The sequence below is a fragment of the Pan paniscus genome, chromosome 13 (assembly GCF_029289425.2).
Source record: "Pan paniscus chromosome 13, NHGRI_mPanPan1-v2.0_pri, whole genome shotgun sequence".
NCBI lineage: Eukaryota > Metazoa > Chordata > Mammalia > Primates > Hominidae > Pan > Pan paniscus.
Window position 1 is genome coordinate 120,456,156 of NC_073262.2, and position 23,454 is coordinate 120,479,609.

Here is a 23,454-nt window from a genome sequence, read left to right on the forward strand (position 1 = left end):
GAGGGCGCCATGACGCAGGTCTGGGGCAGAGGATAGAGATGCGGGCTCTGGAACCACACGCTTCCACCTGAATCTGATTTCTGCCACTGCTTAGCTGTGGCACCTTTATGCCTCAGTTTCCTCTTCTGAAAAGTGGGAACAATAATAGTGCTCACCTCCCAGGATTGCTGCGAGGATTAAATAACTGCATAAAGCACCTAGCAAAGTGCCAGGTACCTAGGATGAGCCCACTACATAAGTCATTACTGTTGGTAGATTTTCAACTTGGGGAAGGACTTTGCCACATTCACCGTGGTACCCTTCACTCCTTCCAGCGCAGTTTTGGATGGGCGGAATTGAATGCGGCCTGGGAATTATAGGTCACTGGGCTCCCCACAGGATTCAGCGTGCAGGACATGTGCCCTCAATGCACCTTGATGAACTGGTTTGCAAGGTGCCGCCATCTGGGTATGCTTTCTGCCTGTCCACGCCATAGGCAACAGATCCAGGAGGCCTCACCCATCCCGTCCCAGTCCCAGGCCCGGATTCTCATCTCCCACCCACTGCCCCTTCCCGGCTTACCTGTCAGCACTGAGGATGGGGCTGCTGGTGGAGAGGGGGCTGGGGGAGACAAAGGAGCCACCCAGGGTCCCGTTCCTCAGGGGTATCTCGTGGCCATAGGCCTGGGTGGCTGGAGCGCTAAAGCTCTTGGGCTCAGAGTCCTGAGCTCGGGGTCCAGCCACCGCTGTCCGTGCCACAGACTCCACATAGCTCCGGGGCTCTGGAAGGGGCAAGAGGACAGAGACACTGAGCACAGATCCACAGGGGTGCAGTGCAGGTCCCACCCAACCTCCCCTGGAACACAGCCTCCTGGACTCCTGCCTGGGAACATAGGAATAGCCCCCAAAGGACAGGCAGGGCTCCTGCCTGCCCAGACCCACCCTGCCCTGCAGTGACCTTTCACCAGGGCCTTGCTCAGAGGAGGGGGCCCTGAAATGGATCCCAGGCCCCGCCTCAGAACATGGCCATCAGAGACTCTTCCCTCCAAGGACTAGGAGGCTGTCCATAGCTGGCACCCCCTTTGGCTGCTCTCTTTCTTCAATGATCTTGCTCAGCACCCAGGCCCTTCCAGGTTCTCCTGGTGCCACTAGAGTCTGGGGCCCTACAGCGGGCCCAGAGGTCCATCCCTGCCTTGCCTGTATCCCAGGACAGTGCCAGAGTTCATGTGAGCTCCACCCCCTGCCCAGAATCCAGAAACAGCCTTGGCCACCTAGCAACAGGCCTGCACTGGTGAGTCTTGCCCTGTGGGGCTGCTGTAGACTCACCAGCCCCTTCAATGCCAAGACACACCCACCCCTCTCTGCCTGACACACTCAGCATTCCTCTAGAGACTGGCATCAGGGAACCCCATTCCCAGGCGGAACTCAACATTCCATCGCCCACCTCTGGCATTCCTGTAGCACTGAGCAGTTTACAGAGGACCTCATTATACACGGCACTACCTGGTGTTCAAAACAGCCTAAGAGGGGGTGGGGGACACATGCTAGAAAAGGCCATTTTACAGATAAGGATGGATGCTGAGGCCCGACAAGGGAAATGACTAGGTCCCCAGATGGCCCGACTCCCAGACCAGCACCTGCCCAACTCCTCTACGGCCTCTGAGGCCAGCTCCCAAACGAACTCCGCTTGAAAGAGGAAGAAGCAACAGAACGCTCTTGTTTACCCCGGGCCATGATCCGGGAGGAATGTCATTCCTACCACCTCCAAATCCCACCCTGTCCCTGTCTTACCCAGGAGGAACCTGGCCTGAGTACAGAGCCATACTGCCCACAACTAAGGCATCCACTGAAATCAGCCTGAGAAACTGAAGAACCAGAGTCTGTGCATCCCTCAGGAGGCCAGGCCCCTGCAGCCCCTGCTGGCCAAGACTGCAATGGTCAGAGTTGGAGAAGAGCCCCCTCCTCCAGGTCTCCTCCAGAAGACAATGCAGAGATCCCCTAACCAGGGCCAGTACACTTTTTTGTAAAGACTTAATAGTAAATATCTTAGGCTGTTGGGTCAGGCTGTCACTGTTGCAACTATACAACTCTGCTGTTGTGGTGTGAGAGCTTACATAGACAATAGGACAGTGTATGGGCATGGCTGGGTTGCCATCAAACTTTCTTTACCAAAATAGTCAGATCCTCCAGGTCCCTCCTCCAGGTCCCTCATGGGTGACAGGCCTGGGGTCCAGCTAGCTGAAATGCAACCTTCCTCCCCTTAGCCCAAAGAAAACCTTAATTTGGAAGGAGCCTAGTCACCAGGGTGCTAGCAGGGTGCTTCCAGCCTTTGCTGCATAGGGGCATGGCCTCCGTGGAGTGGCTTCCGGGGTGGCCCTCAGGTCTGACATCCTACACCCAGGCCAGAGGCCTCTCTGGACACCGGAAGAGGATGGTCCCTCAGCACAGGACCGTTTACAGAGCAGGACCCAGAGGCTGCAATGGAGTCTGCACACAGCTCCAGCCACAGCCTGCCCGTCTGTCTTTTGTCCCCATACAGAACCCCCTCCACCCAACAGCAAGACAGTGGACAAGGCTGGGGCAGTTTGTCTGCAAAGAGGCAGGCACGGGAGGTCTATTCTAGGTAGCAGGCACAAGGTGATGTAGAACCAGGCACCTTGGCACCCAAAGCTGGAATCCATGTAGGCAGTGCCAGCAAGGCCTCCTCGAAAGCCTCCCTCAACCAGCCCAGGCCACCCACCCCCCTCGCAGAAGGCCCAGGCCAAATTCATACCAAAGGCATGGATTCTGTGCCACCCAAGCACGAGGCTCTGCTGGAACTAGAAGACAATGCAGATATCCCCTGACCAGGCCCAGTACACTTTTTTGTAAAGACTTAATAGTAAATATCTTAGGCTGGTGGGTTAGGCTGTCACTGTTGCAACTACACAACTCTGCTGCTGTGGTGTGACAGCTTACATAAACAACAGGACAGTGGATGGGCATGGCTGGGTTGCAATCAAACTTTCTTTACCAAAATAGTCAGTGGACAGGATCTGACCAGCTGCCACAGTGTGCTGACCCCTGATCTAACCTATCAGGGCTGATCTCCTCAGCCCAGAGAGGTGGAGCCGTGTGCCCAGGACACATGGATAATTAGTGGCAGTGAACACTAGCACCAGAGTCTCCAGACTCACAAGCTGGCTCTGGGTGACCTAGACAGGGCCCATAGGCTCACAGGACACCCAGAGCTGGCTCTATCCAGCACTTCAGCCCATCAGGCAGAGAAGAGCCAACTCCATAGGGCTATTCCTAGTGATAAAAAGAGCAAACAATTATACAGGAAAAGTAGGATTCGGGGGATGTAAGTACCTTGCCCAGGTCACAGCTGGCAAGGGGCACAGTCAGCCAAGGAACCCAGGCAGTCTGGCCCCAACCTGCCCTTACCCACTGCACATACAACCCTCTGCAAGTCGGGAAGCCAATAGTTTCAGTGAGTGTCTTTAGTCTTGGGCAACTGGTAACCCAGCTTGGGAGAAGAGAACATCAGAGGGAGTCTCACCCACAGCCATGCAAATGACACCCAAGATCAGAGTCCACCCTCCCCTCCCGTCTCTTGCCACCCTAGGTCACTCTCTGAAAACTCTTCCCAGACCCTTCCAGGCACTCATCATGGCTACACCCAGGTCCCCACGGCTCTCGGCACCACCTCTCTCCCAGCCAGGGAGAGAAAGCCACTCTTTGGCTGCCCGTGGGCTCCCAGAGCCTGCCTAGCTGATCTGTGTGCCGAGCCCTCACACAGCACCTGGCACACAGCAGGCCCTCAATCTGCATGTGCTCCACAAAGTCACAGAAGCATGATCCTTACCCTCCAGCCCCATCCAGAGACACATAGTAAGACCTCAGAGGCACACATCCATTTTTCTCATTCCCTGAAGTTCAAGTTGAAACCTATGTGAATGACACTGTGAAGAAGGTCTGTGCTCTTCTCCAATTCACTGACGTCGCTCCTGATCTACTCTCTACCCTGATCTGCATCCCTGAAGGCAGACTTTTATTTACTATGTCATCCAGACCCCCTTAGTCTCTGGCTCAGGATAGCTTTGGCCTTTGGCTAGTAAGGAGGGACTGGCAGGGTATGAGAGGGAGGGAGAGAGAAGGGCAAGGTGCCAGTGGCTACATCCCCTACCCACCTCCCTCTAGCCACACTCCAGTCAGCAGCCCTGCCCTCCAGCTCCCTCCTGGTTCCTTAAGGCCTGGGAGGATGGCTCCCTGCTCCTGATAGGGAGCACTCGGGGTGCTTTACCATCCCTCACTGCTCTGCCCAGACCTTTTAAGAGTCCATCAACTGTCCTAGGTTGCTCCATTGGAATGAACCATCAGTTTCCCACCAGGCCCCTGACCCACACATTAGGTAAGCAATTCACATTGTCCTACGCTCCACCCTTTTAAAGAAGTACAGGTACCCCTGCTAGCAACAGTAAAACTGAGATAAAGTGGGCCGCACCACCCCGTCCTGTAGTCAGGACACAGCCAAGCCTGTGGCTTGCGGGTGCTTACTTGCCATTAGACAAGGCTGGGTCTACTAACTGCTTCTGGCCTAAACACAGGCACCTGAGCTGCAGCCTGGGAGTCTGAGGGTAAGATTGCATGGAGGGCCCATGGGACAGTGTATTAGAAACCCTGAGATGGCTCGATAGGATGGCCAAGTTCTTAAGGCAACAGTCCCATTGGCCCCTTCAGCTCCTAAACTGCAGAACACCAGAGGAGTTCTCAAGACACTGGGAGTCTGAACTTGGGGAACAGGATGGCTCGCCCAGGGAGAAGCAGCAGCATCCATTCTGACCACAATGTTGGAAACAGCCCTTGTGCATTGGGTGGCCAACCTAGCCAAGGCCACTCAGACCCAGCCCCACCTGGCCCTGCCCTCACCGGGCCCCCACCTCCTTTCTCCTTCCCAGTGCATCCTCTTCCTTGGCCAGCTGGTCTGCCCTCCCACTGCCACCCCTACCTGCCCCTTCCAGTCCCAGATCATGGGGTGGAGATGAACGAAGCCCTTCCATACAATCTCTACTCCTCATGAACCCAGAGCAGGAAGGACCTTTGAGAAGTTATTTGATTTCCTGAGTTCATCTCCAGAACTGTTTAAAACCCATCTTCAGGGCTAAACATTAGTTTTCCCAAGTTTTCAGATGCAGATTTCCATAGTGAAAATGCTTCCTTTTTCTGTCTATTCCCTGGCTCTTTCTCTCTCTCCCACCCCAGGACAATATACTTCTACTTGCAAGCTCTCCCCTCACCCACCACCCGTGCACTTACTAGATACTTTCTGGGACTCAGTTTCCTCATCTGCAAAGTGGGAATGAGGATACCCACCTGCCCAGCTAGGATCAGGTGAGAAGAGGCAGGAAAGAAAGTTCTTCCTAATTCTTTCCTGCCAATTCCAGGCCCAGTGTTCAGAACCAGCCCTGCTGCTGCCCCCGCTGCTCCTAGCCGCCCATCCCTGCCTTCCTCCACTCCTCACTCGCACCACCTCTCCTGCTGTTTTCCTCCTTCCCTCCAATCCTGGAGCAGCTGCATCAGAGGCTACAGGGAGCTGGGCAGGGCGGGAGAGGTGGGGACAGGGAGGGTGCTTCATGTAGAACATTCCAGGAGCCCAAACCCTGCCAAGTGGCTGCTGGCGGTGAAGAGCAGCTGCAGCACAGGGTGACTTGGGCTCCTCCGGTCTGGCACTGTCAGCTCCTTGTCCACACCCTGGAGTGCATTTTCTGTCTCCCCAAAGACGCTCTTTGCTTGGAGAGAAGGGGCACACCCACCCTAACTAAAATCAAGACATGTGGGTGGGAAAGAAAGAAGGGAATATGGAAACCCCCAGGTCCCAGATCTAGAAGCTCAAAAGTTAGAATTCCAAACATTTTAGATTGAGCCACATGCCCCCTCCTCCCAGCCCCCATGACATCCTATTCCTACCTCAGCTCAGCACTTTTGCCTAGTATTGAAATGTCTGTTGGCATCACTCTCCTCACCAGCTGCCTTAACACATCCTTATATTCCCAAAGCCTGGCAAACAGTCAGCGCACAAAGTATTATGAATAAATGAATCAATGCATGAAAGAATGAATGAATGTAAAGTGTTTCACACAGCGCCTGGGACATAGCAGACATCCCTCAAAGTATTCTTTTCCCCAAGCCGAGTAATCCTGCCTCTGGCCATTTTTGCCTCACTGGCATTTTTTTCTGAATTTCCCATCAAAGTATCAGCAAGGAAATCAAGCAGAGCCTCAGAGGGTCAGCAAAGAATGAGCTTTAGTCTGACCCGGGCAGTGGCACATGAGTCAGGAAATAAGGAACTGGCTGCCCACAGTTTTGCTCCCTGCCCCTTCCCTGCTCCACTCCCCAGGCCACGGGCAGCAATTCCAACTCCCACGCTGGAATCCCAGGGCACGGTGCCTGCAGGCAGGAGAAGGACTTTGAAATGGCCACTTGAGGAAGAGACAGGAGACCAATAACTCCAGTCTGGCTCCATTACCTCCTAACTGTGACCTTGGGCAGATCCCCCAACACCACCCACAGTGCTGATGTCAGCTGCATATCTGTGACAACGATGGGTGTGGCTGAGTTAACCCCTAAGAACCTTCCCCTCCAAACTCTGTGGCTCTGGCCAGAGCACTTGGGGCCCTGTAAGATGAGAGTAACTCAGCAGGTGCAATTGGCAGATAGTTCAGTCCTGTCGAGGCCCACGCCCCTGAAGTCACCCCAGAGTGAGAGACGCAATCACCAGGCTCTGCCAGCTTGCTGGATAATCCACCCCATGGCCCTTCCCATGGAGAGTGTTCGAGATACCACGGGTCTGTTAAAGTCAACCAGCTGCGAGGAGAGCTGAGAGCCTATTGTGTGGTCCGGCATCTGAAGCACAGAAACGTTGGCTCTGAGCTCCAGCTAATTCTAGACTCTCTCTCCCAGCTCCTGCCTTGCCAGGACCAGCAGTCAGCCTCCAGCTTGGGAGAAAGCCCTTTCCCCAAGCATGAGGCTGCAGGGGAGCAAGGAGGGGCCGTTCCCAGCAGAGGGAAGCATGCTGTGGTCCACCTGTTCTGTCTCTGGAAGCTGCCCTGTTCTGCAGCCCCTGAGCAGCCTGATGCCGTTGCCCAAACCCCAGCTGGTCAGGAGAGGGCAAAGTCTTCTGGGGAACTCCAACCCTCCTACCTGGGTGACAGCAGATTTAGAGGAGCACAGGCCATCCCCGCTTAGGGGGTGGAAAATCAAGGTGGTGTGGTCAAAGGAAAATGGGAAATAGGCCTTAGAAAACCAGCCAATCGGCCCAGGGCCCAGGTGGGAAGTCAGAACACCTAACCCATCAGAACTGGAAGTGATCACAGCACCCACCTTGCCCCATCTTCCTGAGGGGGGGATGCCAGTGCCCAGAACCACACCCTGGCCTCCCGCCCAGGCTGGCACCCACTTTGTTTCACCTGCTGGTTTGAGTCCTCACTCGAGTTCTGCTCCTAGTGTGTCCAAGGCCTCCCACCTGATTATGCCCCCTCTCTGCTTCCCTGGTGCCCAGTGCAGGGCTCATCTAAATCAGGGGTTCCTCTGGGACCCATAGACATGCCAACTCCTTGAAACTGCTTTTCAGAATTACGTGCATGGAAATTCCAATGCATTATTGTATACACGGTGAGTCCATAGATTTCCTGAAACACGCAAAGTTGTCTGAGATCCCCAAAAGACAGACTTAGTACTTTCTGTGTTGATAGGAAACCAGGCAGGGCTTCCAGAGGGCAAATCGTGGCTCTAAGATGGGGGCTCTGTGCCAGGAGAATTATCCCCCCAGGGGACACTGGCAATGTTGGAGACATTTTCGACTGTCATGACTGAGTGAGAGCTACTGGCATCTAGCAGGTAGAATCCAGGGACACTGCTAATCCTCCTACAGTGCACAGGGCAGCACCCACAACAAAGAGTCATTCAGGGCCAGGCACAGTGGCTCACACCTGTAATCCCAGCACTTTGGGAGGCCAAGGTGGGTGGATCGCCTAAGGTCAGGAGCTCAAGACCAGCCTGGCCAACATGGTGAAACCCCATCTCTACTAAAAATACAAAAAAAAGAAAAAATTGCTGGGCGTGGTGGTGCACGCCTGTAATCCCAGCTACTCAGGGGGCTGAGGCAGGAGAATTGCTTGAACCTGGGAGGCAGAGGTTGCAGTGAGCCGAGATCGTGCCACTGCACTCCAGCCTGGACAACAAGAGCAAAACTCCATCTCAAAAAAAAAGGCGTCATTCAGGCCAAAACGTCAGTGGTGCCAACGTGGAGAATCTCTTCTCTGAGAAATGCCTGTGGAGCACGCCCTGGGAAAGGGGATCTGAGTCCCTCCCTGTCTACCTCTATGAGCTGCTGCACACCAGGCAGGCTGGTGCAAATGGCGCTGGGAGAGGAAGGTGCAAGAGGAGCGTTTTGGTCAACAAGGTGGCACTGCAGGAGCCCCCAGACACTGGCTGTGCCTGAGCCAGCGCCTGGCAGCTACAAGCTCCCCCATCAGGACTTAGGAGGTGTCCAGGGTGGTATCTCATCACCAAGCGTTGGGGGACAGGAAGGCCATGTGCCTGGTTGCCTGAGTCCCAGTGAGGAAAGAGAGCTGCCTCCAGCCAGCCTCTTCAAGCCCTGCGTGAAAAGCCATTTCCAGACCCAGAGAGCAGGAAGCCACAGCAAATGCCACTTACCTTCTGACAGCCTGACCACTACCTTCCCCTCATCTTCCTCTGAGGGAAGACGAGAAGAGAGGTGGGAGGAAGGAGAGGCAGGAAAGAAGGGCAGGTGGTGAAGATGAGGAAGAGCAAAAAAGGAAAAAGAGAGAAAGAGATTAACAGGGATTATTTCTTGAGAAAGAGAATCTGTGGAGAAAACGGAGATGGGAAAGCTGGGGTGAGGCCAGGGCGGATTTGCGCTGTCCACAGAAGGACTCCAAGGGGAAGGCCGAGGCCCACCCTGCAAAGGACCCCAAGGCTCCGAGGCATAGTTGAGTCCCCGGCTCTCAGGAGCCTGAGCCCCTCGCAGCCCCTGTGCCCAGGGCTCTGTGGGCCGAGTGTCAAGCAGGAGTGTGCTGGCTGGTGAGAGGCAGCCCCCAGCCCCCTTCTACTGATCCCCCGTGGCTCAGTGTCCCTGGCCATGCCGACACTCTGAGTGGGAGGCTATGCCCAGCCGCGTGGCTTCATGGGTCACAAATGCATGCCACTGCCCACCTACCTGGCTGGATCCGTCTTCTGGTAACTAAGGAAAAAAGTAAAGTTGACCCCAATAGCCCCCACCCAGCCCTAAAACCAGAGTCCAGGGAGCAGCTTTCTGAGTTCAGTGGCCCCACATGGCCACCAAGGGCCCAGGGAGCCCTGTCTCCCTCCACCATAAGAAGGAGAGGAGCTGGGAAATGGGAGGAGGAGGTAGGAGGTGTGAACCTGGGGTGGTGTCTGCTCAGAGGAGCACCTTCTCCCAGACAGGCCCAGGGCCCTGCCCTCTACCGTGCCAACAGGACAGGCTGTTTGACCCCAGGGAGGCCAAGCAGCCATCCTCCTTCCTTTCTCAGAGCTTGGGCTGCTCTCCTCAGCAGCAGAGTAAGATGCAGCCAGCATCGGGAGTAGGGATGGGGGATGAGCACAGGCCAGGGAGAGTCAGAAGCCCGGAGGTGGCAGGTCCTTTGACAGTCAAGAGAAGACCTGGGCTGAGGGCAAGGGGATCGAGGAAACGGCAGGCAATGATGGCCACTGCTAGTCATGGGTTTCTCTGGTAGGGTTCTGTGGGCCTGAAGAGGCAGACCTAGAGACCACTCTGAATGCCAAGTGATGCCTCGTGGATGCCAGGTGAATTCACCTGAATGCCAGGTGAATGCCTGTGATGCCTCGTGGATGCTCAGAGCAGAGCCAGCTGGGCTGCCAGCAGAGGCCCTGGCACACAGCAGCAGGGGCGTGCTTCTCTGACTCTGTGTGTGTGTGTGTACATGTGTATGTACCCAGGTGTGCATGTATGTGCGCCCATGTACGTGTACCCGAGGGCCTGAACACCTAGAATGTGTGGCTTCCAGCAGAGATCTCAACACCATCAAGGAAACTGAGACCAGGCCTCCAAAGCCCCCAGCTAGAGGAGGCTGGGAGTTGTGCAGACTCCACAAGTCAACAGACAGGAAGGCTGCAAGGAAATCTGTCACCCCCAACCCCTACACAGAGAGCCCCAACCCAGGCCTGACATCAGTGTGGGCACAAAGCTGGCTGCTGACCAGATTCTGAGACCCGGGTTTCTGTCCAGAACCACAGGAGTCCTCCTCCCCCTGGCCCCCCTCCCCATCTTCCCTCTTCCCAACTCACCTCCTGTGGGGTGCAACAGGATGTCCGCTGGGTTGTGGGGTTTCAGGCCCAGAGCAGACAGGGGTGTCTTGGCCAGACCCGGGGGGGACCGCACTGTGCCAGGAAGAAGAGGGGAGACACGGGGAGTGAGAGGTGGGCAGGAGGGCAGACACGCCAGGCAGGTGAGGGCACGCTTAGTGAGGGCTGGGGGGCTGGAGACGGTGCCGAGGAACCACCCTGAGGCCCAGCGCTTTGGGCTCCACTGCCCTTTCCTGCCTCCGTATTTCTCTACATTTGAACAGTTTAAAGGATAAAGGGAAAGACTCAGGAAATGGCAACCTTGCCCTGGCTCTGGCCCCAATCTTGAGAGAATCATTTCCACCCCTAGGCCCTTAGCTTCTCGCTGCAGTCCCTTTACTTTGCAATGGCTTATACCACACACGCAGGCTTTTGCAGCTGTCTCTGACCTTCTCTATAATACTCTCTCATCCCTCTTCCTACCCTCACCCAACACACACACACACACACACACACACACACACACACACACACAGACACACACAGTCCATTTAAAACATGTACTTGGATGGATTCAGAAGAGAACAGAAGAAAATTGGGCCTCAGGATGGCACACCCTGTAAAGGACAGAGACAGAAGGAGATAATGGGCCAGAGCCACGCCAACCCTGAGACCTCAGGCCAGCCCTCGGCCAAGCATGTCCCTTGAAAAGCCCAGGAGGAGAGAACTTCTCAATGTGGGGCTCTGTCCCCCCAAACCTCAGTGTCCTGGAAGGAGGAGAAGCCTATAGACTTCTATAGTGGGTGCCAAGAGCACCCACTCCCTACACGAAGCCTGGGCTCCTCCCAGGCCGCCCATCTGGGTTACAAGTGTCATGTAACACACAAGGTCAGAAAGGGCTGCTGGCTTTTTCCCATTAGCCAAGAACCTGGCCAGATTCAGAGCTGATCTGCAGGGTGGCTGTTATGCCCGGTCACGAGATACCTGGGTGGCAGCTGCCATGTCTCCTGACACAGCTCTGAGAAGAAGTTAAAAAATGAACTCTGTGTCTCCTATCAACGACATTGGGAGCCTGCAGAGACCACAGCCCCAAGGATACTCTGCCTGCCGAATGGCCTCAACAGATTAGCTGTGGCCCTCAGATGCCCAGGAACCACCAGCAGCAAATGCTCCACGACCCTCCCTGCCCCTGCTGCTTTCCCCAAAAGACAGTCAGACCTACAGGAATCTTACAACAATGAAAAAATACACTCTCTCTCCATGCAAGCAACATACATAACTCATTTGTGCAGGTAAACACCCACATGCACGTGGGAACAGGAAGATATCACAGGGGTCCAGATGAGTGGCACACCCCTGCCCTTCACCCTCACTCTGTCCTTGGATGTCCAAAGAACAAACACAGCATAGGGGACAAATGGGTACAAACATACACCTCCAGGTATGGGATAGCTCTAGGCCTCATGTCTCCGTCTATCCTCCCTCTGTCTTTACATAGACACACACACAAACACACACACACACACATAGACACACACAGATTCTGTTTCTACCACCGCCACACCCCCTCTTCCCTGTCATGGTGTCTTGCTCATAGACACTTATCAAACACTTATTAATGTTTGTCAAACCAATGGCGGTTGAATGAAATTAATTATGAAATAATATGCCTGGCCTCAGAGACGGTCATTCATGGAATAACCACGAAGCAGCCCCCGCCCACAGGTACGCGCATGTTTAACCAACTGGTGCAGCGGAGGCGCAGGTGGGCCCGTGAGGAGGTGAAGCGGACGAGAGGACCAGACAGGGCAGGAGCTCTCTCCTGGTTCCTCCCTTGTTCACCTCCAGCTCCTGAATTCCTCGTTCCCCCAGTTCCTGGGCAATTGGGCCCTTCTGCTGAGGCAGATGAGTGGGCGACGCTAAAGCCAGGCAAGTCTTTTGCTTCCTGAGAGAAAAATTCCACACGTTTCTCCACCTTCTGTCTTCTCTCCCTAACCCTGTGTGTCTATGGAACCTCTGACTTCTCACCGAGGTACCCATGGCTGGCCAAGAGGAGGGAGAGAAGAAGGCAAAACCCAGTTCTAGCACAGCCCAGGTGGCTTCCACCCAAGGCAAGGTGATGTCCTTTCCCTGGCCATTTACAGCTAACAGTGAATGGAAGCAGATGTCACCGTGGAAAGTGAGAGAGGTTCCCCGCAGTCACAAGAGGCTGCAGAGCTGGCTCTCACGTAACCTGCTCTAGGCTCACCCTGTCCAGCACAGCAGTCACGAGCCACACATGGCTGCAGAGCCGTTGCAGGGTGACCAGTGTGAACAGAGACATGCCATAAGTGTGAAACACACACAGGGTTTTAAAGTATGAAAAAGAACACAAAACATCCCGTTCTTTTTTACATTGATTATATGTTGAAATGCTAATATTTTAGACTGGGGTTAAATAAAACATATTAAAATGAATTTCACCAGTTTCTTCTTACATTTTATAAGAGATTGTAAAATAGCTCAATATTTTTATTGACTTATTTGCCTATTGAAAGGATATTTTGGATTTAACAAAAATGTTATTAAAATTAATTTAACCACTTTCCTGTTATGCTTTTTAATGTGACTACTAGAGAATTTTAAATTATAAATGTGCTCATAGTATATTTCCATTGGACAGTACTGCTTAAGGGAGAGCCACAGCTTCCTGGGGCCGCCAATCAGTCACAGCTTCAGCCTCCTCATGCCCAGGATGGCAGCCAACACAAGTTCTGTTGGCACAGGGGCCACGTACATTGCCACATTCCTCTCCAGTACAGGACAGCCAGCCCCTAGGGGAATGCACAGACAGCTCCAGTTCTCCCTCCTCTCACCAGGGCCAGTGGATAGCTTGAGCCAGGCCCAGCCAACCTGATCCCTGAACAGCACCAGTGTCTCCTTCTCGTGCTGACCCAGGCCTCTCCTGAGTACACTGAGTCCCTTGCGGCCTGGTATTAATCCATCACTTCCTTCCCCACAACCACCTCCTCCAGTTCCTCTTCATGTCTCTTCTTCTATAAAAAGGAACACTGCCCCATGCCTTGGCTCATTTGGGTCTTGGCTTTAGATGGATGTGTCTCTGTCCTTTGGGGATCTGCCTCCCCAGTAAGTGTATAGGGGCTGGGGGCTAAATGCCTCTGCCTGGAGGCCAAGGATGGATGAGCTGGGGGCTCTCTCAGCCTGAGGGTCCTGGGTCCCTCTCTCCTTGGTAGAAGCTAAATAGGTTGCCTGGAATGGAAGAGGTGTCTGGATGCAGGAGAAATGGAGGTCAGAAACAAAGTCAAAGTCAAGTCACAAAGAGTCATGCTAAGATGGTAGGGTCTTTTGAGTGTGGACGTAAAAAGACTCAAAACAAGTAAGAAAACTCCATAATGTGGGAGCCCAGAGTCCCATGGTCACTCAGTCTGGACCCTAAAACTGGGGCGGCTGCACCCTTAGATGTGTGAGTGTGGACGACGGAGAAGACAATGGCCACAAGCAATGGAAGAGAAGGGGCCATGGGGGTGAGGAGCAGCACGTTCTGGCCCCACCTGGGGCACTGTCACCCCCAACCCTCAGGCCTGGGGCACTCCCACAGGCAGGGTTGAGCTGAGGGACTGGAGGGGACACAGGGAAGACGAGCTTTACAGGGAATTCTTACCCCCACTGGGCGGTGGGCTGCTCGGGGAGGTTCCCTCCATCTCCTCGAAGGCCTCCTTGTAGCTGTGCAAATGGGGCTGTGGGAGAACACAGGGGAGAAAAAGAGGGAAACCATGAGAAGGAGAGATTTCCCCTTCAGATGACCTCAGGTATGAGGACAGTGAGTTAACCAGCCCCCATATCCCCTCGTCAGCCTGGCTCCTCACTGGTGCTCAGGGCAGGAGACAGGTCCTGCCACAGGCAGGAGAGAAAAGATATCCACAAGCCACTTCTATCCAGAATGACTCATTAGCCTGGCTTTTATAGGCCAGTACACTCGCTCCCTCAATGTGGCCCATGGACCACCTACATCTGAATATTCCAGGGCACACATTTAAAATGCAGATTCCTGGGTCCCATCCAGATCTACTACCCTGAAATCTCTGGAGGTGGATTTGGGAAGCTACAGTTTTAACAAGCTCCCCATTGGTTGTTACTCATGATGAAGTTTGAGACTCACTGCCTCCAACTACTGAAATGTCTTAGAAATGCAAATCTTTTGGAATGAAAATTAAATCTCCTGAGAAAAACCTTATATCTGCAAAGGGTCCAAAAATAATTTTGCCACTCTCCAGGATCTAGTTTGGAGTTTTGAAATTGTGTTCACCTATATCATCCCCAGGATTCTTACCACCTTATTAAGGCACTCTCTCTAGGAATCAAAAAGGAAACTTCAATCTCAATATTAATGCAAGAAGTGGGAACATAGAGCTATTTAATGGGCCCCAGACTCCACATGTCAGAGAAGAGAGTTTGGGTGAGGACGTAGGGGGAGACAAATCACTGAGTATACTGATATCAGTGCCAAGTTGACCATCAGGTTTCTGGAGATTTAAAGTGGGCACCACTACCATCCATAGCCCCAAGATACAGCTTAAGGACTCACCTCTTTGGGCCGCCCTCCAGGATTGAGAGCGATGGTAAGAGCCAGCTCCGGGGAGACACACTGGACAGGGGAGCGAACCCCAGGGCTACGAGGGGATGTGGCTTCTGGAGACTGGTTCTCATACTGTCCATCACTGGCCGCCCGCCTCCGCAGAGGGGCTGGGGGTTCTGCAGACTGCTTCTCCCGAGCCTGTACCCCTGGGAGGAAAGCAGGGTGTAGAGGACAATGAGCATTTTTGTGTAAGAAATGATCAATCGGCCTAACCCCATCAGAGAAGGCAGTGCCTCCTAGCTCAGAGGCCATGCTGGGGCTCGCCTGTCATCCCCCATTGTCTTCCCCTCAGCCCTCCTGGGTCCAACTCTGTTCACACCCCAGGTTTTCTCTGCAGGAGAGGGGATCTGCTTAGATTGGCTCAGACTTCACCAGGAATCTCTCCACACAGAGCTGAGACCAAGAACACAAAGGACTGATACAAGAAACAGATGTCAACTACTTCCAACCCCTGGAGGCGGAGGGCCAGAGCTTCCAGACAAGGGAGGGGAGGTGGAGGGAAAAGACAGTCTCCAAGGCAACTGCATCAACCAACCAGCAACATCAAGCCTGCGGGGAAGAACTCTTGGAAAGGGCTAAATTGCATCATCTTGCAAATGGTGCTCCCAAGGAGAAACAAAGACATGACTAAGCCTTGTTACGAAGTCCCCAGCCCCAATTGGCCTCTGGGATATTTTTGGCTTTCTCTGGGGTTCCCCAACTTCATCCGGTGTACCGCTGAACCTCTTACCAACTCCCCTTATACTGGCCCCTTAGCTCCCCGCCCCCTTTTCCCTGCCCCAAAGATGGTGGCGGATCCCACCATGTCCCTCCCAGCTGAAGAGCAGACAGAGAGAAGTCGTGTGCTCCATCTGCTTTTCTGTACTTCCCATCCCAATCCCATTCCACAGGCCTGGGGATGCTGTTAATCTCACCCTCCTTCCTTCCCACTCCCTCTTCCCACAGCTGGGCTGAGGCACGGAATCCATTGCCTCATTGAGCTGGCTCCCAGAATCCTAGAAAACTCACTTCCTGGGTCCCAGAGGCCAAGACCCAGCCTGAAGCGTGGGTTTCTGGTCTTGAATATCTTCTGGGAAGAGATTCCCAGCCCTGCTTTCACCACCACTAGGACTTAACAAAGGCCTCAGGTCACATGGGTCAGCGTGTGTGCACACACACTGCACACACACTGCCAGCCCCTAGGAATGTGCCAGTACAGCCAAGCAGAAATCACCCTCATTCAGACAGAAACATCTTCTGCCATCCACAATGAGGACTGCATGTCCCCAGGCACGCCCCCCAGCACCCCCAGTCTGGCACAGCCACAAAGCCTGCCATAAACAGCGCCGCCTGGGAAGCCTTCCTACTTGTCATGAACAGCAGGCTGCCGGCTGCCAAGCCTACGGGCAGACACACACTTACACTCACATAGGCACAGCCACTCTGAGACATGCCCTCATACTCTCCCATAATCAGGGGCTCCCATAATCGGGGGTGGGGGGCGCATCAGGAGAGCAGCAGGACTGGCATTTGCACATTAAATGCAGAAGGTACCGAGTGGTGCCCTGAGTCTCCGCTTTGGGCTCTTTATTAATCAGGGGCAGCCCTGCTGCCATCTCAGCTAAGAAAATAGCGCCCAGGATGGGGACAGTAAACTAGACTCTGACCTCACTCTGCCACTTACAAACTGTTCCACTTAAAGCAAACAAGCCCCACACCTCGAAGAGCCCTTATTCGCAGAACAGAAAAATAGGAGTCCCATTAGACCCAGCCAGAGGCTGCCAGGAGCATCTACCTGAAGGAAAGAAGGGTGTGGTTTTGGGAAGGGTGGGCAGCTTGCTGCAACCCTGCAGCAACCCCAGGCTCCCAGGCCTTAGCTCCCCGGAGCCCCCATCCCACTCAGGTCTCCTGGGCAGCTTGGACCAACACTGCCACTGATTTCATTCCTGGCAAAAACATTAGAGAGAAACAGACATAGCCATTGATTTTCTAACAATAATTGTGACAGAAGAAGCCCATTTGGGAGACGCTCTTGGGGTTTGGAACTCAGTTCAGCCCCAAGGTTAAAATAAATGCATTAGGGCTGGTCTCAGTTCTGGGCTCCTCTGCCCCCAGCAGCTCTTTCTGGCAGATCCCTCTGCCTTTTCAAGGGGTGGCCAGTTTCCCTGCTTGGGGATCTGACGTTTGCCGTTAAAAAATAGATCTGTTTGCATTTGAGGCACCGAATCTCCTGGACAAACAAAGAACATTCTGCCCAACCTTCCCAAAGCTTTCTCCACGTTCAGGGGCCACAGATGCCTGCAGCAGCTTGGGGTGCAGGGGGCGCCTGACATCCGTAGAGAATGTGAGATCCTGGCATGAGGCAGTCAGCCATCTGAGGGTGAGCTGCACCTTCCCAGTCCTCTCTCCATCACCACCAGAATGGCACGTGGGAGCATTCTGACCAGAGGCAGGGAAATGGAGGGAATGACCTCCAAAGAGCTAAGGAGCTGCAGGGCAGTGCCTCCCTCTGCGGAAGGGTAAGACCCTGCATTCCACTCCCACGGGGCCAGCCCCTCCCCCTGCAGAGCACCAATGGCCCCATGGCACCAATGGCCAGTCAGGGCCACTCACATTCTTTGAACACAGTGTCCCACTGTTGTCCCCCTTGGCAAGCCCAGATCCGCCTGGAGTGCCTGGAGAGACATGTTCCCTCTCTCTTGTCTTGCTCTATGGGAGGGGAGACTGGCGTGGCAGAGGGGAGAGAAGAGAGCCCCATTGTTCCTTAGCCAAGCTGGGGTGTCTGGACACAAGCTGACAACCAGTGTCATGGAGAGAACACCCTCTCTCACGTCCCAGAGGCTGACTGATAATAAAAATAGGCCTGCTCTCCCCACCTCCCTCCCTCCCGCCACCACCCTCCACCCCAGGACTTTCTCAGTCTTTGGCCCCATTCTCTCTCTCAGGGCCTCTGTCTCCTACACCCACCCAGGCAGAGGCAGGTGCCTTGCACAGACACACATGTGCATGCTTGCATGTACATACACACACACACACACACACAGCCTAACAGAAATGGCAGCAGGACACTGGGATGATGGGGGTACATAGTGGGGCCACTGGGTCACCCTCAGAATCTCTAGGGCCAGCCCCTACCCCAGCAGGAGGCCGTGTGGCCAGAGGAAGAAAGGAAGAGAAGCTCCCAGGAGGCTGAGAAGGCTGGGGTACCCTTATGAAAACAAAGTATCTTTAGGACCCTAACACCCTATGTTCAAGGAGCCCTGGGCGTTCTCTAAGGGCTGCTTCATACACGGGCATCAGGCCTTCCCCACAGCCTTGCCAGGATGAGCAGTTACCCCAGCCCCAGGGTTCCACACAGGCCCCCAGACCTGAGGAGCAGGGCACCAGAGCAGCCCCCTTCCCAGGGAGGCGTCACTCTTCTGCCAGGACAGTGCTGTGCTGGACAACAGCTCACTCCAAGGCTCCCCTAGCATGAGCCAGACTGGAGGCAATTAATCCCCTTCATCTGACACACACACGCACACACACTCACAAGCACACTCGCACACCCTGCAATTCTGGGAGCTGTAGCCCTGACACAGACCGATACATGTACTTTGGCAAAGCACTGCTGCCCACCGCCCCTGGATCATGCGACGAGTACCCTGGTGTCAGGCTTCATGATGTGCCTCCTCTGCACCCCCCAGACTGGCCACTGCCACCCTCACAGACCCAGCTCTTCTTTCCAGTCTTCTGATTTCCAAAAGACTGGATTCCTCAGGTCCAGGTGGCAGGGCTGGGTGTCCGACAGCATGCCTGGGGCTCCGGAAGCGAGGGGATCCGGGAGGCCACCTGCTGGGCCAGGGTGCCAGAAAGCCACACGGCGATCACACTAGCAGCCCTAGGGCAAGCCATGCCAGCTCCTCTTAAGGCAGGCCCACCATCCCAGAACCTGCCCCTACCCAGGCCCAGCTGAACACTACACTCCCCACCACTGGGCTGAGAGAAGGGCAGAGGAAGAAGAAAGGAGGGAGGGGCGGTTGAAGGGAGCAGTCTGCTAGAGCCATCTCCTGATCATCCCTGGACTGGGAGAAGAAGGGACCATGGAGGCACCAGATACCGACATTGGGAATCAACAGTTCCCATTGCCCCTAGGCCTTTTCCTGGAGCTGCTCAGGGCCATGGTGTAGGGCAGGCCTGAGCATGGCATCTTCCCTGACCCAGCCTCCAGGGTCAGAGGAGCAGGGGAAGGAAGAGGTGATTCCCTGGCCAGGGCTCAACGCCTAAGGGCCTGCGTGTCCCAGAGGCCAGGGGTAGATGTTAGTGGACGGCATCATTCTCAAATGAACTACTGTGACCCCAGTGAAGCATCCACAAGGTCCAGGGCATGTCAAACCACCGTTCAAAATACACAACAGGACAGGACTATCATCTGTCCACTTCTCAGATTGGGAAATTGAGCTCTAAATAGTTAAGAAACTTGCCCAAGGTCACACAGGTGGTCTCAGGCAGGGCCAGGACCCCAACCCAGGGCTTCTGACTCTTGGCCATGGGATCAGAGATTAGGAGTGGGACCAGAGGGGGTACACTGTCCCCAGGGTGTGCCATGCTCAAGAGTGGACAGAGCAGCAGGGGCTGGGGCACCACTCTGTGTTGTGTCTGGTGGCCCCATGCAAAGCTCAGCCTGGCTCCTGCCGAGACCTAGCCCTGCAGCCCAGGCAGTCTGGCCAGGGTGGCCGGAGTGCTGGACTGTCCAGAGCCCTCCTGAGCACCCTCATTGCAAAGGCCTGCATCTCCTCAGGGGACCCTGAATGTTAGTCGAGTTATTCCAGGCATTGTTCCCAGCAGGCAAGGCCAAGGCTAGCATGAGGCCCATGTTCATGCAGAAGTGAGCTCTGGCTCATGCAGACAGGAGGGAGAGAGGGCTAGAGAGAGGAGGAATGGAGAAGTAAGTGAGGAGACAGAAGAGAGGATAGTGAGAAACAGGGAAGGAGAAGGAGAAACAGATGGAAACCAGAGAACAACAGAAGAGGGAGAGGAAAAGACAGAGAGAAGGAAGAAGGTGGGAAAGATTTGGAAGGAATAGCACATGAAGAAGGAGTGAAAAAGAAACTGATGCTCAAAAGTGGGCCAAAGAGCTGGAAAGGGAGAAGGGGGAAGGAGAGCCACCCACCAGAGAGGGAGGAAGATCGGAGCCAGTGGAGAGGAGGGGGCGGGAAGCTGCCACTGTGTCCGATGCCCTGCAGCCTGGCGTTGTACGCTGCCCACCCCCCACCCCAGGGGAGCCAGCAGGGAGTGGGAGGCAGGCAGGAAGGGAGGATATGGGGCAAGGCAGGCACCCCACCAACAGCACAGGGAACAGATGGACATGGGAAACACAGAGAGTGCAGGGGACGGGGCATTAAACAGGACAAAACAAAACAAAAACAAAGAGAAAATCAAGATTAGTTGGTGTTCTGACTCTGGTATCTGGGCACACACTGGAGGGAGGTGGGGAAGGTGTCAGACAGGAAGAGAGGGGGATCCAAGGTCCTGCTTCTCCAAAAGGCAGATGGACCTCCTGCTGGCCAGCACCACAGCGTTTCCCTCTCTTCTAACCCCAGGGTGGAAGCAGAGGTGCCATCGTGGGACCAGGAGAATTCACGCATCCCTCACCTGCTGCCATAGGCAACAGGCCTGTCCCTGGACCACCCATCTTTTCCTGGGCACCTGCCTCTCCCTGGACCCAGGTAACACACCCAGCCTGAGCCCAAGGGTCACCCTCTCTCACACCCTGGCTCCTTACCACAGCCATCTGAGTGATCCTCTTTCCTGGGGAACCCCTTGTGCTTTTCTGCTCTGGCCCCCAGCTTCTGGTCATCACCAGAAAAGTCCTTAAGATGAACCTTCTCAGATGCACTAGAAGGACCTGCTATGTTATCCTTTCCTTGCCCCTTGTTGACTTCTAACCCACCTTCACACCACAGGGGCCACATGAGTGGCCAACATTGCCCCTGCCCTGGCCCCCAGAGTTCAAGCTATGTTACCTTTCCTCTCCTTCACAAGCTGCTCCATGCCAGTTCCTATGCTGGTTCCCTCCTCCTGTCTGTAGCCTCGGAATGTGGGAGGCTCCAGGACTCCATCCTTGGGACCTCTCCTTACCTGTCCTCAACCCCTCGGTGACATTGCCCACTGCTATGCTTAATCTGGTATGTACACGTCAACAATTCCCATATCTCTAAGTTCCAGCCTCTTCTCCTTAAACTCCTGACTCATTTATCCAACCACTGCAGATGTTTCATGGTCATCTCAAACTTAATATGTCCAAAAGTCATGTTTCTAGTGTTCCCCTGAAACCTGCTCTTCATAAATTGTTACCCATCTCAGTAAAGAGCAACTCCATTCTTTAGTTGCTCAGGCCCCAGACCTAAGCGTTGTCTCTGACTTTTCTCTTTCTCTCTCATTCCATGTGTAATCTATCAGTAATCTTGTTGGCTCTACCTCCAAAATATGTCTAAAATCCGAGCACTTCTCCCCTTTCCATGGCCACTGTCCAGATCAATAGCAGCAGCCACCTAACTGCTCTCCCTCCTTCCATCCTGCCCACCCTGGTCAATTCAGAACAAGTCAGATGATGTCACTCTTGGGCCCAAATCCTTCCTAAGGCTTCTCATGCCACACGGAGTAAAAGCCACCATTCTTACAATCACCTCAAAGACCCTCTGTAAGCTGTCCCTGTTCCCATTTCCTCTCTGAACTTGTGTCCTGCTATGCCTCCCTTGATCACTCTACTCCAGCCATGCCAGGCACACTCCTGCCTCGGGGCCTCTGCACTTGTTGCCCCATGGGGCTCATCTCTCACTGCCCAGCCCTGATCATCCCATGTAAAGTGCAGCCAGCCACCCCCTACCTCTCACTGCTTTATCTCAATGGCACGTATCACCTATCTGACATATCCTATGTATATGTGCTTATTTGCTCAGTATCCATCTCTGCTGTAAGGGCAAGGATCTTTATTTGCCACCATTTTCACAAAGCCTAGACTGGCAAGCAGCACCCATTAGAAGTTCATGTCGAATCGAATGATTGAATGAGCCTTGAACTCATCTCCTATTTTCAGAACAAAATGTAAAAAAAAAAAAACACAAGAGTTTTCACTTCAAGCTCCCAAAGCTTGACATCAATATTTCCCTCTATCTTTATCTATCCTTTATTCTAATTTCATGAAGAGGTATCTCACCTCCTGGTTGAGCCTAATTTACCTACATGGGCTCCTAGGCCTGTCCCCTCTTACCTCCTTAGAGACCTTATTCTATCAACTTCTTTCTTTCTCTTCTTTTTCTCATCCTTCCTCCCCCCATGTCCAACCTACTCCTCTCCTCTTCTACATACAAACATTCTCATGACTCTTATATTTACAAAAAAGTTCCCAATCACTCACTATCCTCTTTAGCTACCACTCTCTCCTCTCTTATCACAAAACCACTCAAAAGAGTACTTGGCTTGCTGTCTTCACTCCTTCTCCACTCATCCTCAATCCCCCACAGTCTGGTTTCTGTCACCAACACGCACTAAAAATATGCCTTTGATGTTTTACACAGGGCTGCCTAATTTGCAAGCCCAGTGGATTTTCTCAGTCCTCCTCATGATCTCTTCAGGCTGACACTGCTAATCTCCTGCCCTTCCTCCTTGAAACCCTTTACCGTCTTGACTTCTATGATGACATGCTGTCCTGGTCTCCTGCCACCACCCGAACACTCACTCTCAGCCCCTTTGCAGCCTCTACCTCCCTTCATGGCCATTCCATCCTAAGTTCTTTTCTCTCCAAGCCCTCTGACATTGAGATCTCACATACACCCAAAGCTTTAACCATCACCTTTGTGAGAATGATTCCAAAACCTGTAGCTCTTCCTTTTCTTTCACACTCAATTCCAAAGTTCAGCTGCCTTCCATATGTCTCTCCCTGGAGGCTCCACTCTCCCCTCAAACTCAACATGTCTAACACCAAGGCTTCATCTTCCACCCAACGTCCTCCTCCTGCCTTCCTGCTTGTTAACAGAACCATCATTCTATTTCTATTCATGGAGCTCAGAATCATTTTTGATGATCCTTCTCCCTCATCCGCTCCAGCCAATCAACACATAAGTGCATTGGTTTACCCCCACAGTATCCACTGCATCATCTCTTCATTTGCATTCCTATGGTCAGCACCCTAATCGAGCCCCGCATCACTTAGGCTATCTAATAAGCTCCTATCATCTCCTGGCTCAAAGTCTCTCCCATTTATTGTCCTTCCTGCCCAGACCCACCAGACACATCATCCTGAACCTCAGCTCTGGTCATGGCATGTTCCCCCCATGAAACCACAGGAATGGCTTCCTACATTGCTGCCAGGTAAGATGCAAGCTCCTTAGTCTGGTATTTAAGATCATCCACAGACAGACCCCAGGCTACCTATCCCGACTGTCACTCACACAGACCATATGCTCTCAATCTACTTGCCATTCTCCAAACATTTTCTATGCTCTCCTGTCTTCACTGTGAACCCTCTCTGCCCAGTGATCCCGTTTACTTTCA

General features: G+C 53.7%; 1 protein-coding gene across 7 annotated transcripts in view; it reads right to left on the reverse strand.

The window, feature by feature from the left end:
- TNS1 (tensin 1) overlaps positions 1-23,454 on the reverse strand; it is a 212,226-nt gene that overhangs the window by 22,270 nt on the left and 166,502 nt on the right. For 4 of the 7 annotated variants that reach the window (XM_063595275.1, XM_034955105.3, XM_063595276.1 and 1 more), the window contains exons 20-23: positions 14,890-15,086; positions 13,966-14,041; positions 10,308-10,400; positions 562-760 (exon numbers count right to left, since the gene is read on the reverse strand). In XM_063595275.1, coding sequence (XP_063451345.1) covers positions 562-760; positions 10,308-10,400; positions 13,966-14,041; positions 14,890-15,086 — 565 coding nt within the window. Of the gene's footprint in view, positions 1-561; positions 761-8,675; positions 8,715-9,198; positions 9,223-10,307; positions 10,401-13,965; positions 14,042-14,889; positions 15,087-23,454 lie in introns of all 7 variants that reach the window. The other 3 variants (XM_008971927.6, XM_063595277.1, XM_034955104.3) reach the window with 2 other exon arrangements.